Source organism: Solanum lycopersicum, chromosome 7 (genome assembly GCF_036512215.1).
Source record: "Solanum lycopersicum chromosome 7, SLM_r2.1".
Taxonomy (NCBI): Eukaryota; Viridiplantae; Streptophyta; class Magnoliopsida; order Solanales; family Solanaceae; genus Solanum; species Solanum lycopersicum.
The window spans coordinates 17,776,521-17,793,945 of NC_090806.1; the positions used below are offsets into that span (position 1 = coordinate 17,776,521).

Consider the following 17,425-nt stretch of genomic DNA (forward strand, 5'->3'; position numbering starts at 1 on the left):
CGTGGCACGACTTAGAGAACTGATTGTTCCTTAACATCCAATAGATAGAAATTCATGAAATGTGTCATGACTCACACCCATAAACAAGACTCAACGTAGATGTGGTTTGAGACTCCTGAGACCATTTCATAACCTTATGCTCTTCTTCCAAGTTTGTCATAACCCAAGAGAACCCTTAGTCGTAACATGGTGTATTCGATCTCAAAAAGATCCCATATAAGCCCTTAGCATTCATTATATAAAAGCATAGAAAATATGGAAGAATTTAAAACTTTATTTAAAACATAACTAGAAAGTATTTCACAAAAGCGGAAGTCTTTCTAACTTCATTATCTCAAACTATCTTTGAGTGACATTAATAAATGTCTTGGGACTCAGTCTACATAAAGTGTAAAACATAAAAGTAAATGACATAAAGGTAAATGGATATTGTCCTCGAAGCTATGAGGACTCACCAAGATCTTCAATTTTCTAAATCCTTGAAACTCTAGCTTCCTTATAGAAACTCATAGCTCCAACCTTACATTTGTTTAGAATATAGGCAATATGCTTTAGTACAAAGGTACGAAGTACGAAAGCTAACATGTAATCATAATAGCATCTCAAATGATTAGTTAACATAAGACATAAAAATAAGAGATATAATATATCATAAGCATAACATCCAACATAAACATCATATAATACAAGTCAACTTAAGACATAGTAAATGAGCAAAGGAGTAACATTACCTACTTGACATTGTTTCCACTTAGACCTACAAGGTTACACACATCAACACTAAGCCTTTCATACTACAAGTTCACTATTCACAAGCCACCTCCAAGTGTACTTGTGCAATGCGAGGATAGCATCCCATACAATGATCTAAACTAAGTACCTCATTTGGTCATTCTTGGTCAGAGTCCACCTTCATAGTCAAGACCAAGGTTTTCATACTACTTAACATATTCTATATACCTGGTCTATTTTACAACTTCTCTATGCCATAAGGGTACCATAATTCTAAGTAACCTCAAGACACACTTGGCCAGTCCATGAAAGGCATCCCATACTATCCTTCATACTCCACATAGACTTGAAGTCATTCTAGTCAAATCCACCCTACTTTATCCTACTTAACTAAGTAATCTCTCTATTTTATTCAACTATAACAAGGAAACAAAACTGTATTCCAATCCTATCTCAAGGCTTATCTTTAGTGACCCTAAGTCATATTTTGTGCAATGCACTCATAGCATCCCATAATACTGATCATGCTAAGTATTACTTTAAGTTCTGATTACTAGATCTTCTTTGATTGGAACCTAATTCCTTTCTTTAACTTTAGAAACTTATTAGGCACTCTCTTTCAAGTACATTTTAGTTCATTATGAAGTTGAGACCTAAGAGATACTTCATAAATTATGTCTAAGTTCCTTAATCTCGTGGACTCTATTAGAAACTTCTTTAAGTATGTCTAAGCCCATCATAGTCATGAACAGTATTAGATACCACTTTTGGTATGGCTATGTTCATATACACTCATGAACACTATGAAGTCTTAGTTCATTATACTTTGAACACTATGAGATGCTTCTGAAGAATTTCTTAGTTCATAGGACATGGAGATCTCTACTAGGAAACTTTTACTCCACTATGTGAAGGATCCCGTCTCGTGAGACCTATCCTTGGGAAAACCCACACTCTACTTCGTAAGAGTTCCCTCTTAAGCTTGGATAGTCCTCACATCTACTAGGTGTGGCTTTCCTTTTTTCTTAGTGTCCAAACCCTATTTTGTGTGACACTCATTCTAATTTGCATATCCACTTGGAATCAAGCATATACTCCGAGATTTACTTGTTAATCCTTTCTTAGTAGTTATAACCTAGCCATACTCAAGTGACTCCATCACTTAATACATTCAAGCTTCCATAAGGTAGGTTAGGTGAGTATAGGCCTTTTGCCATAATCCAACCAATTATACTTCTATTCTCATTTAGACTTTGCTATCAAGGCCTTATAATCACTAGGTAATCACATTAGTCTCACCCTAAATACCTAGTTATGTGATCAAAAACCCTAATCTCAATTTATCTTTCTTAATTACTTCTTTATACCTAGATTTCAAGGTAATTTGATCACTTGGCTAGTTACAAGGTGATTCATGTCTTATTGATCATAAAGGTTCAATCCTCTTGTTTTAATACAATATACTTCATATTCAATCAAATCTAGATCAATTTATACATAGATGATCCAAACTATGATCAATTAGCATTCAAGATAATTGAAATAAGAAGATGAATTCAGGACCATCAACTTTGCGTCTAATAGCGTAAAACCACAATGATCACCTTCATCAATTTAGATTAACGTTCATTAAGGAACATTCGTGATATAATCATATAAATAATTCAAATATAATTGAATCTATCCACTACTTTGGAATCACAATCAAGGCCTACACATAATGTTATCACAACTTTAGCTAGAATACAATATATGGATTCACAATTGAGGGAAAAATATGCGGACTCCATGGATGAAGGAAATTTACATACAGTTTATCAATGCCTTATAATAAGCTTGAGACTCCATGGATGAAGGAAATTTACATACAGTTTATCAATGCCTTATAATAAGCTTGAGACTCCATGGATGAAGGAAATTTACATACAGTTTATCAATGCCTTATAATAAGCTTGAAACCTTGGTGAAACTCGACCTAATCACCGCCTCATTCTTGCCTTCTTCATCAATGGTTATCTTCATAGAACTTTAGAGGGGAGGGTTTTGATTTTAAAGAGTGATGTCTAAATGTCTAATTAATTGTTTTAATATACTTAAAATACCCTAAACAACTAAAAATAATCGTCCCTTTACTTACGTGTGCAAGGGTAGAATTTACCAAACCACCCTTGGCTTGGTAGAGGCTTTCACCGGTTCACAGACTCCAAGCCATGATCACCTTCCACGGACTGTGGATGGCTTGACAGCCTGTCTTGGCAGTCTGTGGTTTTTTTCATAGAGAGGGTTGGGGAAGCTTTGGTGAGGAGACTAATTATCAACTTATGAAAACTAACCTACGCCCCGTGGATGATTGCTTCTTTTGACTGCTTTTTGTTCCATTGTTTGGATCCCTCTTGTCAAGATTGGGGTTGCACCCCCTAGACGTAGACGACGTCGTCATCCTCGAAGAGGACTTGGAAAAGCCATTAACATCCATCATAACATATCAAAGGTAAAAAATGCGGAATATTAAAGATTTTTACATAGTGAAGTGTACATAGACTTCTCACATATCCTATATAGAGTTTACATACACTCCTCGCTTTTTGAAACATACAAAGGTTTCTCGTTTAGCATAAACATATGTTAAAAGTCTAACATATTGTCTCACATATAAACCATCTAAAGAGTATTACAAAGTTGGGCATAATCTCATATAGAAGTACAATATGCCATTATAGGCTTACAACAATAGTCTCAAGAATTAAGGAAAGAAAAAAATGTCTTTAGACATAACCATGCTCGAACATTGAAGACCTACCAATAACATGGGGAAATGACCAAGTCTTCTTGAAAATGGTCTCTAAGCACTTCAACGACCTGAACATACATATTTGTAGATATATAAATAATATGGGTAAGTACATCCACTTGTAGTAAGTATGGAAACATATGCACCAAAAAGCTTTGAAATCATGCTTCAAAGGACATTTTGTTCCAAACCATGCTAAGTCTCTTCGAAAGCCTTTTATGCACATACATAAGCATATACTAGTCAATAGGCATAGCACCTTTAAGACAAGTTCATATCCAACATAGGACAAATACCACCATAAAGTCATATCAACATGAATAATTCCAAAATAAAGTCCTAACCATATTTCATGTAGAAGAATTCATAACATCAAAGCATATAATATCCTTACCAACAATACCATCCCAAGCCTAAAAGTGCAATGCTCATGTGAAGCCCCATAACCCCCACATAATCAAGTAATGAAGGAAAGAGATCATAAGTAATGCCTTTCTTAATATAACATAGCATCATGAGTAGTCATCATCATATATAACAACTTAGACAAATAAAATGTTCATAAATGTAACTAACATCATATAGAATCATCAACATATAAAGTCAACATATGCATATCATAAGAGCATAAGAACAACTTCCTAGGAATCCGCTCAAGGACAACTTCTGCAATGTACAAGTAGAGTCCCATACCCCTACCTACACTAAGTAGAACCCCTTGAGTCATCCTAGTTAGTGTTCACTTCATTACTTCCATTCACATTTTACTTTCGGGAACAATCGCCTTAACCGACAATAGACCATGAGAGATAAACATGGAATCTGGTGTCATGAAACCCTACCCTAAAGAAGGTGGTCTACTTGTCAAGGTAGGACCAAAACATGAACATATTATTATAGGCGGATCCGCTAGCTAGTATTATTATGGGGGCTACATAGTTCAAGAACTATGAGATATGTATTGGACCCTCTTTATGCACAATTGCATTATAGTAACCATCTCATGACAACCATTATGAACCTACCTTCCCACATTAGGGAGGTACACCTCTCATATTTCGCTCGGTGCTACGCTAAAGTCCCCTTTTCGAAATACCATTAAGTCATTCTTAATCATCATACTTAATACAGGTCATAGGAGAATAACCACTTGTATATCATGTCATTAGCTCATTAGGTATTTCATGAGAATTTCCTTTCAATACAACCCTTGATTTGTGAGATCAACACATCATAATCATATCATTGTAAGGCACACAAGTTATTCACATTCAACCTTGTATCTTCATAACCTTAACATGATCTCACAATTCAACATAGTTGTGGCATTCAGAATAATTATCATATAATTATCTTCTTAATATAATTACATATAATACTCAATTGAACATCATCATCAAGTATAGCCATCATCATTGAAGTAAAGAATCAAGATCAGAAGTCTACCAAATAGCCTTCATCAAGATCTTACCCTCAATTCATCACAGTTATCAAATCATCCACTCATCATAATCATAATATAGAGAATTAAATAATAACATAACCAATTCAAACAACCCTAATCATGTACAAGTCCAATTTATAGCAAGGGTTAGGGAAAAAGGTTTAATCATGGATTCTTTCATAGATTTAGGTCAAAGACTAAGAACTACAATAGATAATCTATAAATATTCATAATTAAATCAATAATAATCAAATTAATTCAACATCAAATCCACTTGAAAGACAATTCATAAAATTGGAATGAAACCTATGATTTTTAGATCTTTTTCAATCAATTTTGAAGAACCTCTTGGGGAATGAGATCCCAAGAGTGAAGAGTTTCCATAACTTAAGATTATTGAAGATTTATGGAATAAATATTGAGTCTTTGATCCCTAAAAAATCTTTGAGTTGGTCTTCAATGGTGGGTCTCGGGAATAGAGAGAGAAAGTAGAGACAAGTTGGAGAGAATTGTGTTTGGGAAATATGGGGTGTTAGGTTATTTAATGAGAGTTAGGTCTTATATAATCCCCCAAATAAATTCAACCACCCCTTAACCCTTAATTAATTAATTCACTAACCGACTAATTAACTCCCCAAAACTAGAAACTTAACAGTGAAGTTGACCCCAACCTACGAAACCCCAACCTACAGGCCATTGACTGGACGACGGACCGTCCTGCTGGTCTGTGGTTTTAGTCAGAGTGACCATTTTTAGACACTTTCAAAATGTGGCTAAGTGTAAACCAACGAATCCATTGACGGAGCGTCGATCAAATGACAACTCGTCGCTTGGCTCATGGTTGCACACTGTCAAATTGACAACTTTGGGGTCAAACGGAAGAGTCCTCTCCAAGGACCCTTATGGTTGTCTTTGGGGAGTCGTACCCAGACATTTAAACCCTAAACACACTTTTATATATGTTTAACATCCTTTTACCAAATTTCATTGATTTTTGACTCCCAAAACCCATTGAAACATGCAAAGGTACACTAGCACACATTTCACAATTCTCAGGACGTCATGGTCGTCTCTTAAAATTTTGACTCTAACATTTCCTAATTAGTTTCAATACATTATTTTAGGCTTATAAAAAGTGTTTTAAGTATTAGTTCATCATGTGAGGCTCTAGACTAGGTCATGGACTTTTGGATGTTACATTATGCCCCCCTTGGAAACATTTATCCCCGAATGACACTAAAATCTTTTTGGTAGGGAGAGGATGACTCAAGACTATCATACCACCCAACAATAACATAAAAAACATAAAAACATTATGATATACAGCACATAGGAGTAAGTGACAACTCCCCTCGAAACATAAACATGACATTACACATAGCAACTCAAATCTCACAATGTAACACATATAAGAGCTCAACTTCACAACATGAGAAACTACATTCTCAATATTAACATGATCTCAACACAAAAAATTCAAGAATTACCATGCAAACCTTCTTTAAAAACACATTAACATGCTTAATACCATTTCATAACAATGCACAAAATCTAAATAAGTGCAAGTTAAGCAAAAGAGCATTATTTTTTCATGAAAACTCATTTTAACATGAACCTTTACCATAATTATGCACATTATAGTAAAGCAAGCCAAATTCAACATCATTAGCTAGTTCATTTTTAGAGGATTACTAACCTCAACTTTGGCTAGAATTTTGAGGAAAAGATGAGGATAACAGACTTCATGTCGGCCTCGGCCTCATGTTGCTCCCTCAATAAGGTGGTTTCTCCATTGGAATTTTAGGGAGGCCACCTTTTTGTTCCTCAACTTCTTGACTTGGCGATCTAGGATTTTCATCAGAACCTCGTAATAGGAAAGTTTCCCATCCACACCTACCCCTTCAATCGAAAGAATGGATACCAGGTCACCTATACACTTCTTAATCATGGAGATATGAAATATCGGATGAACCGAAGCTAGTGAACTAGGTAATGTCAACTCATATGCAACTTGTCTGACCCGTTGCAATACCTCATAGGGACGCACATATCGGGGAATTAGCTTCTCCTTTTACCAAATCTCATCACCCTTTCATAGGTGAAATCATTAAATACACCATATCCCCTTCTTCAAATTCAGGATCTCTTCTTCTATTGTTTGATAGGACTTTTGTCGACTATAGGTTGTTTTCAACCTATATCTTATCACCCGAACATTCTCTAGTATTATCTCGGGACCAAGGAGTGAAGACTCACCAAAATAAAACCACCCAACCAGAGACCTCCATTTCCGACCATAGAGTTTTAAATGGTGCCATTAAAATACTTGAATGGTATCTATTATTAGAAGAGAATTCAATCAACTATAGGTAACTGTGCCAATTGCCTTTGAAATCTATCACACAAGTCCTTAACATATCCTCTAAGTTTTGAATGGTATGCTCTGCTTGACCATTGAATTTAGGATGAAAAGCGGTGCTAAGCTTGACTTGAGTACCTAACCCTTTTTGAAAAGACCTCCAAAAACAAGAAGTGAATTGAGAACCTCTGTCACATCTGAGAAGTACCTCCTAGACGAAACTGGCATTGTCTTTCTCGAAGAGAACTAAGACTAGCCTCTTAACATTCGTCATTACATTTCATAGGTTAAAAATGCGAAAAATTTAAAAAAAATTCACCTATACTACTTCATGAGATTTACTTAGATTTCTCTCTTACACATAATATATTCATATTCAATATACATATACCCTTCGTATAAGAAGTATACATATTCTTCTACTTTTATGACACACATATATATAAAATACATAACAGTCTTAAAATGGATGTCTAATAATAAACCATCTAAACAAGAGTATAACAATTAGGCATAACCCATACATCAATACCAATTAATCCACATATAGGCTATACAATCATAGTATTCAAATGAAAGAGAATGAAAAAACTGTCTTTAAGACTAATCAACATCCAATGCTAGAAAGTAGCTTGTCCTCGAAGTGGTGAGGACCTACCTATCATGGAGAATGAGAATCCAAGTCTTCTTCAATATTCGTCATGAACCCTTCAATGACAAAACTCTAAAATTTTAGGGAAAAATGGAGAAACAGGGTTAGCACATCTCTTATACTAAGTATAGATGCACATACAATTCAGAAATCATGTTAAAAAGGGAAATTTTATTAAAGCATGCTAATTTACTTTGAATAACCTTATGCATAATCAAGAACCAATACAACGAAATAGCACATCTTCATTAAGTCAAAACCATGTACATCACAAGTCCAACAATACTAAGTCTAGTCAAGTCAACATGCATTTAAACATAATTAAACACATAATAAAGACAACTCTATCATCAAGTTAAAATGTCAACAAACATGTATAAGAGTTCATAACATCATAACCGAAGAAAGACCATTATTTATGAATCCTCATTAAGTCCACTAGTGCAATGACTAAGCAAGACCCCATAATCTTACTCAAACAAATAAACCCAACAAGAACCATAAGCAATGCCCACTTCACGTACTATATCATTAAGAGTAACTATCATCATACTTTAGCAATAGAGACCACCCACATATTCATAAGTGAAACCAACATCACAATGTGTCATTAACATATAAGATTAACATATAAATATCATTTGAATTTATAAGCATATGATTATATAAGAAAATCCTTCAAGACTCACTTCAAGGCTAACTAGTGCAATGTATAGGTAGAGACTCATACCCTTACCTAGACTAAGTCAAACGGCTCAAGTTATCCTAGTAAGATTACTGTTTATACTCCATTTTACTTTTGGGAACATCTTTCCTTAGCCGACATAGACAATATGAGCAAATGTCAAATCCGGTGTCATCAAACCCTACACCAACAGAAGGTGGACTACTTGACAAGGTAGTACAAAAATATGAACATAGCATCTATGTGGATCCACTATCTAGTATTCCTATGGGGGCAACATAGTTCAAGAACTAGGAGATATAGTTGGGACCCTCTTAATTCTACATGCATTATAGTCTCCAATCTCATGAGTATAATAGTTATTCTACCTTCCCTATGTGGGAAGGAACACTTCTCACTGTAGTTTACTCGGTGCTGAGCTAGAGTCCCTTTTAAAATGTCTTTTATTAATAGTCATATCTTAGATTAGGTCATACGGTCTACCTCTTATATAGTCGTAGTCATAGATCAATAGGAATTGCATGAGAACACTTTTCATTACAACCCTCATATGTGAGATTAGGACATTAACATTATTACATCATAGTAAGGCACATAGGTACTTTATCACCAATCTTATATCAATACATCTTAAGCATAATATCACAATCATATAATTCAAGACATTTGAATTCAAAATCATACCAACCATAATCAATATTATCATAAGTTATACTTCCATATAAATTTATCAGTAAACACAAGAAATCCCAATTGATGTAAAATATTGAAATCACAAGACTTACCCCAATCTCCTTCACAAGCCATCATCATAGTATTACCATCAACTATAAAATTCAACCCAAAAATGAGTGTAATGTCGTCACTCAATAGTAATTAATACAATAACAAAGTCAATCGAATCACTACACAATAATTTATCACTAGTTCATAGCCTAGGGTTTGGGGCTTAGGTCAAATTCATGATCTACTTAACAAACAAGGTTAATTAATAAAAAACTAGCATAATTTGATTACAATACATCATAATATACTCATAAATATTTAAAGAAATAATAAAAAATCTAATTAGAGGATAAATTTCGTAATAGAAGAAAACCCATCTAAAACTTTTCTTTTTGAAATCAATTTGGAGGAACCCTTAGGTGAAAGGAATCCCAAAGGTGAGAGGAATCTTATACCTTGTTAATTGATGGAGAGTGATGAATAAAAATCCCTATCTTTCATACCTTATACCTTCACCTAGCCTTCAATGGAGTTCTTCTATTTTGGAGAGAGAAAGAAGAGCAATTGGGTTTTGGGAATTATGAGAGTTGGGTTTAGTTTAATTAGGATATGGTCTTTATATAGGTCATTAACTAACTTAATTATACCACCATTAACCCCTAAATAATTAACTAACCACCTAATTAATTAATTTTACTGACCTAAAATGTGGCAGCAAAACAGTGACCTGGCCTATGAGACCTCGACCTATGGGCCATAGGTCAGTTTACGACCATTCCGTTGAATGCTGCTCCTCCATCATTTTGGTCAGGGAGTCTCCAATATGAATAATTTTTTAAAATTGATAAATTACTATCAACGGTGGCCATCGACGCCTCATTGATTGGCCTATACCTCGTGGGTTGGCAACCATCGATGGCACTGACTTTTGACAGCTTTTAGCCAAACAAGAAGGGTCCTCCTCAAGGACCCTTGGTTTGTCCTTAGAGATTCGTACCTGGACGTTTCGACTACAAACCAAGTTTAATGCTTGTTATAGACCTTTTCACCAATTTTCATCCTTTTCTGACTCTTACAACCTTGTTAAATATTGGGCACACTAGCACCTCTTAAACAAGTTTCCGGACGTCATGGATGTTCCTTGACATTTTGATTCTAAAACTTGAAAAATGACTCATATACTTTAATTTGACCTTAAAACAATGTTACAACTCTTAGAATCTCATGTTATGATCTAGATCAGGCTTTAGACTTTCGGAGTATTACAATATCCCCCCTTAGGAACATTTGTCCCCGAATGATACTAAATTCTTTGAAAGGAAGGAATAGACTTAAGACTAGCAACCCAATCAACAACAACATATAAAAATTCACATGAGTTACAATTTAAATAAACAAAACGACATGATCTTTTTCACAATGCCACTCATAACATCATTTTCAACTCATAAGAGTTCAACATTAATTAAATGCTCATTTACTATGCCAAATCTTTCTTCAACACATATCAACATGCTCAATAAAACTCACGAAGACACAGCACACACCGCATATATTTAAATCAAGTAAAAGATCATTTTATTGAAAACTTTAATTTAAATAGGCATAATTCACTGTAACTTATTGTGATAAATCATAATTCACTATTTTACCAAAAATCAAGGCAACTTCAAATAATCTCATCATTTCCACTATAAATAGGAACAACTAACCTTAGTGTTATCAAATAGATGAGTGTAACAGGACTTCATGTTGGCCACGGCCTCCCATGTTGCACCCTCAACTAGGTGGTTCTTCCATAACACTTTTAATGAAGACATATCCTTGTTCCTTAAACTCCTTAATTGTCCATCAAGGATTTCAATCGAAACCTCCTTATAAGAGAGGTTCTGTTGAACAACTAGACACTCAATAGGAAGAATGGACTCGGGATTACCGATACACTTTTTATGCATGGAGACATGGAACACTGATACGCTCAAACTTACTTCTCAAATAAGGAGTAAATCAGTCGTATCAAGTAAAGTAATGAGGTTGGGATCGATCCCACAAGGAAAATAGTTCAGACTTAACTTTATTCTATTATTACTATTATTTAGTCAACTATTTTCCTTGAAAACAAAAGACAAAAAAAGGGGTTTTTATTTCTAAATTAATGAAAACAAATAACTAAATTAATGTAAACAACTAACAGATTCAAATCTCGGAGCTTAATCAATTAATAAAAGTAACTAGGGCTTAAGTGTTCCCCACAAGTTTCTAACTTGATAATTCTAACTCTAACAATTCTTTCCTAGTATCTTGAATGTAAAGTGATAAGTTATGTATCTCTAAATCCTTGGTCCGACATCTAGAAAATTTCACTCTGCACATTGGTCTGGCTACGTGTGTTGCTATGCTAACGCTTATCTTTACCTCATATTAAGCATTGTATTAAATATTTGACTAAGTTATTACCTCGTACCAACCAACACTAGCCTATTAGATTGTGTACACTAAATCTATGTTGATAATTTTTTCCTTGATCTACCTCCTTGGTCAGACAAGTAGCATTAAGGCGAGTTGTAACATTGGACATCCGTTAAAAAGACCTCTGAACGACAGAATTATCAATACATGCAAGACACTATCCTAGAATTGCTATTTTAGTTAGATTTTACCTCACTATTCACCCATGGTTCCCACAACCGTAGTTATGAAATTTAGTTACCCATGTTAATAATCACACTATTCATATATTTAATATAAGAATTCATGCACTTACTTTAATGAGAAAGAATAAAATCAAGAAATTCACTTGATTAATCAACAAAAGCACCAACAATCAATTCCAGAAAAAGTGTATCAATTACTTAAATTAATCCTTCAATACTTGAACAATAGAACTAAAGATTATCGAAAAGTCTAACCCCAACAACGATGTTTTTTGAACTATTTATAATAAAAACAAAAGACCTAATAAAAGAAGGATTCTAATTACTGAAAATCTATCAAAACACGTCAGCCAACGGACCTCGTGACAGACCGTTGTGGTCATGACGGGCCGTTATGCCTCTGTCGTCTCATACTTTACAAATTCTTCTGCTGCTTTATTCATTACCCTCAACGAAAAGGTATGACGGACCGTTCCAAGCACGATGGTCCGTCGAGGGTCTCCGTTTCATAATACTTTAACTTATTGGAATTTGAGTACTGGACTACTCTCTGATCATTACGATGAAACCAGCAGGACGGACCGTCGTGGGTATGACGGTTCGTCATGGACTTCGGTAATCCCACACTAGGTTAGACTTCCCCATCTTCCTTCTGAAGCTTCTCCCCTCAATACAATGCCACCTACGGACCGTCACAGACTCGACGGACCGTCATAAGCTCCGTAGGTGGTCCCTTCTGCATTTATTTCTCAAACTCCGCGTTCATCTTTGGACAGATTTCCTGCAAATAAGGAGAAAATGACATAAAAATCAACACAAAAAAGCTTTTGGACACACACTAAACTTAAGGAAAAAGCATTAAGAATGTCGTGAAACCACGGTACATCAACACCCTTAACTTAAATTCGTTGTTTGTCCTCAAGTGACGCACTATGACTTACTACAAAATCTTTGTACTAGAGTATCCATATTTTATCTTTCGCAATCATTTGGCTATCAATCCCGATCATTCTCATCATGATTATACATGTTATCACTATAAGAGTTGAATTATTTGGAACTACAACCATGACATAGACTCGCCACGCACTGACACCTATCCTCTTCAATTTCTCACTGAGGTGCTAATATTCCGTTATTGCAACTAGTGTCCCCAATTCAAAACAACATCCTCATTTTTCACACAATGATTTCAGTTTGTGTATGAGGATTACTTTTCAACACTCACTCTCAGAACAAATTCACAACTCATTCATACAAATTGCCATAAGCTTGCCCTTATTTTCACCGCTTTAAGTTCGCCATACAACTCTTAGGATCATGATAGGACTTTCTTTGCTTGTAACATAGGCTCAGGGTCAGGTAGGGTATATTTAGGTACACTTTAGTGACTTGTTGCCCTCCTTGACATATCGGCTAAAGGTACCACCTTTTTATAGTTTTATTTTGCCCAATTTCTCAATTTTCTTTTTATCTTGCTGTTTTCCCTTTCTTATCCTTATATGTAAGTGAATTTTTTTTTCTTTTTTTAGTCACTTCTGTTTTGTTCTTTCTTTCTCTTCATTCTTTCAACCCCATTTTCCGGAGTATTCCTCATAACAGCCACCGTCAACTCATGACTTTGTCATGAGTCAAGGTTCACAATACCCACGGTTGGGTCAGGGCCACGACAAGGTTGTTTTCTACATTAGCCACCCTCAACTTATGCAATTGGCATAAATTGAGATGCACATGTCCAAGGAGGGACTAAGGCCAACACATTGTTCCCAGAGAAGATTAGTTGGGGTGAAAAAGAAAGATCTGTTTCTAGGTTCAAATCATTTGGATCAATACGGGATTAACTTCATTTATTTTTTTATTTGGGCTCAAGATTGACTATTTCAAACAATGGCCTATGATCCTTTCCTAATTATCCATTTTGGATTACTTTTAGCAAGACTAACCAGGCAAGTTCTAGCTCAGTCTCACTGGTGGATCCTTCAAATTTTCCTCACACTCACTTGACATTCATTACATTCCCAGATTATTAGACACCTAGTTCGAGTCTTAGATTCAAGGTCATGCAGTAGTGTATCACTATGTCATGTTTAGTGCCACACAATTATCAATTACTATGCCTAGTCATACATCATTTTTATATCGGGATATCATATTTGTTTTAGCCATCATGCTTTAGAGTTAAACTATGTACACAAGATATAACATGCCGGTTCAACAATAAAAGTAATCAGTTTCTTGGGGAAAAAAGAACACAGGCAAGAAAACCCCAAAAGAGGATTGTTAATTGGGCTACCCATACTTCACCCTAGCACTCACTTTAAATTTACCTCACCCCAACAAAAAGATATGGAATTGTACCCAATGCATAAAAAAACTGAAATACAAGAAGCAAACTTGAGGCGCAAAGCACCGACGATAAGCAAGCTGGTGGTTCGGTTCCCCGAAACCCACTACATATGTAGTCTGGACACCCTCAGTAGTGTCCTCATAAGCAACAACACTGTTAGTCGTTCATTCCGCTGTCTCCACATCTCTGGAGCTAGATGCCTCGGCAGTTGACTCTACATCCCTAATCTTTTGCGCCTCCTCATATAAGCAATCGAGGCTCTACTCGCAGCCTCCATCTCACGACGCTCCTTCTTCCATGCCCTAGCCTCATCCTCCTCTCGACTTGTGCGCCTCGTGGAATGCTCTCAAAGGAGAGGAGGTGGAATCTCAGAAGTGGCGAATAAAGCAGCCATCACTGTGTCCTCAGAAGGCTCTGAAGAAGGGGCCTCAGACTCAGACATCCTAGCCTCTAGGATCATGCCAAGATCTGCTCACGAACTATCAACCGCAGCCTGAAGGGTCGACACATCCAGCGGAGGGGCTAGCCGGGCTAGCACCCGCAACTCAAAAGCGTCTAAGCGTTGAGGAACCTCCATGATCTTCCTCTCTATGTGCTGTGCCATATTACTCTCCAAGCGCTCCTCCGCCTGAGCAATAGACCTCTACATCCAAGGCTGGATGTGATGGAGAAGTGTGTCCATTTGAGCCTCTAGTTTCTGGACCCGAGCAAGCGTGACCAAAGCAGGGGAGGGTCTGAGCGAGAGGAACTTAGGGCAGTCTACTACCCGGGATAGACTCGACCAGGGTAGTGTCAGTGGGTGCTGAAGTAGCCTTCGAAGCCATTCGAGCATGCTCTACAGTATCTGTCAGATTCTCACCTAGTGGAGGCACCTCTGGATGGGGGCCCTCTGCGTGGAGCCAACTCATTGGCCTCATCCCTGATGAGGAAGATATTAACATAGCCCTACGAAGTCCTGAGCTGATCAATGTACCAGATGGGCATACCTGCGGACCTGTATAATGAAAGAGTACCATGCACGGAAAAGAGCTTAGTGACCTTGAAATCCCTCTCGTGCATGACCGCCTGAAGAAGCCAAGCGAAGTCAACCTCAAACCTGGCCATCATCGCTGCCATCAGAACTGCGCGATCCCATGTAACTATATTATCTGCAACCGTGGGAGAAAGGCAGTGGCGGACAATCAACCATAGAAACTTAGCCGTGAATAGATAAGTGCTGGCCCATCCACCTCTTTGTGGTCTCTCTCAGTGATGGATCACGCAAGAATTGGCCATCTTTAACAATTTGCCACCGGTAGTCGAACTCGGTGGTGAGAAGGGTCCTGGTGGTATCAACATCCTCGTCGTACAGATACAGGTAGATGGCTGGGAAGGAGATGTCGACCTATATGTCGCGTACTCTGATGTGCTCAAGTGGGGCCTGTTTGGTGGGGGCAGCCCGCCTATCGATCTATGATCGGATAGTAGCCACATAGAGGCATAAAACTCTCGAACCAACTCCTCACTGTAGCTGCCCAAAGAACGAGCTTTCCACTTTAGCCGGTGTCTGGTGAAGAGGGTGTGGATATCTGTCATGGTGGGGAGACTTCCCATAAGGACCCGCCTCTCCAGCGTAAGGGTATGTCTCATGATGCTTTTATCATCTGAAAGTTGGCGTTTGAATACACTTGGTATTGTCTGTCGACACACCACCGGTTGAGCAGGTCGGCAACCGGGGTGGTAACTCCAGTCGGTGAGCCTAGAGTGGAATCAGGACTGTCAGCCTCATCAGAAGAGGCAAACTTTGCAGCCGTGCCGGGTGCATAGACTTCTGCAGACCCAGAGACTTCCTCCGACCACGAAATTCCTAAGGAACCAGATGCTCCATCTTCTTCTGTAGAAAACCCAGAAGGTGTGCCGGTCAGTGTGCGCTCCTCATCAGACTGGGAGGCAGTGACTATGATGGATGCCACCTTTTTGGGCGTAGCTCTGGTTGCACGTGCAGCTTGTGCTGGAGTGGCAGTTGTTGGGGGCACGTACTCGAGGTCATGCTCATCATCAGAGCCTATAACCAGTCGGGCAGACAGGGCAACAAACTTTGATCGCCCACGTGCATAAATTTGTTCTTGTTTTGGTGCCATTAGAGAAAGTACCTGGCACGATGGATTCATGCGACGGTCCGTCTCAAGCGTGACGGTCCGTCGATGTATTCGTCAGTGAATGTTGCGGAGTGATTTTCTGCAGAATTTCTTGGTGATGTGCTACCTGCAAATTTAAAACCCATTAGTAGGAAATGCTACCATTACCAGAAAGAAAGCTATAGGTGGGTTAGAGGATGCGTATTGGGTTGCCTCCCAACGCGCCTAATTTAACTTCGCGGCACAACTGAAGACACTTTATTACTCAGACTTTTTCAAGATAGTATGCCTCGATCACTTCATTCGCCGATTCAGCATACTCAAAATAGATTTTTATTCGTTGTCTATTCACCATAAACCGCACACCCTCCTTGGCTTCCAACTCAACTGCTCCATGAGGGAATAGTTGGGTATTCAAGTAAGGGCCAGTCCATTTGGACTTGAACTTGCCCGGAAACAAGCACAACCTAGAATTGTATAAAAGCATCAAATCCCTAACCATAAACTCTCGTTTTTCAATTTTTAGGTCATGATACTTCTTCATCTTTTCTTTGTAGAGGGCTGAGCTTTCATAAGCTTTCAGGCGAAATTCATCGAGTTCATTCATCCCAGTTAACCGTTGTTCTGCAGCTTCGTAACAATCCATTTTGAACTTCTTCATAGCCCACATGGCTTTATTCTTTAATTCAACCGAAAGATGACAAGCTTTCCCATATACAAGTTGGTATGGGGACATACCTATGGGAGTCTTATAAGCTGGTCCATAGAGAAACAAGGATTCTCTTCCTCTCCGTGTATTTGGCATACAAGGAAGTTAGTTCTGCAAGAATCAAACTCAATAGAAAATTAAAATTAAGAAAATATTGACACAAGTTTAGTAATAAGTTTAAGTTAACGTAAAAGCTACTTTCCTGGAA

General features: G+C 37.3%; 1 protein-coding gene across 1 annotated transcript; it reads right to left on the reverse strand.

Annotated features, from left to right (window-relative positions):
- Positions 1-16,773: 16,773 nt before the first annotated feature.
- On the reverse strand, positions 16,774-17,178 carry LOC138337340 (uncharacterized). The gene has a single exon (XM_069287249.1). The coding sequence runs from the start codon at positions 17,176-17,178 to the stop codon at positions 16,774-16,776; it is 405 nt and encodes a 134-aa protein (XP_069143350.1).
- Between the last annotated feature and the right edge of the window lie 247 nt (positions 17,179-17,425).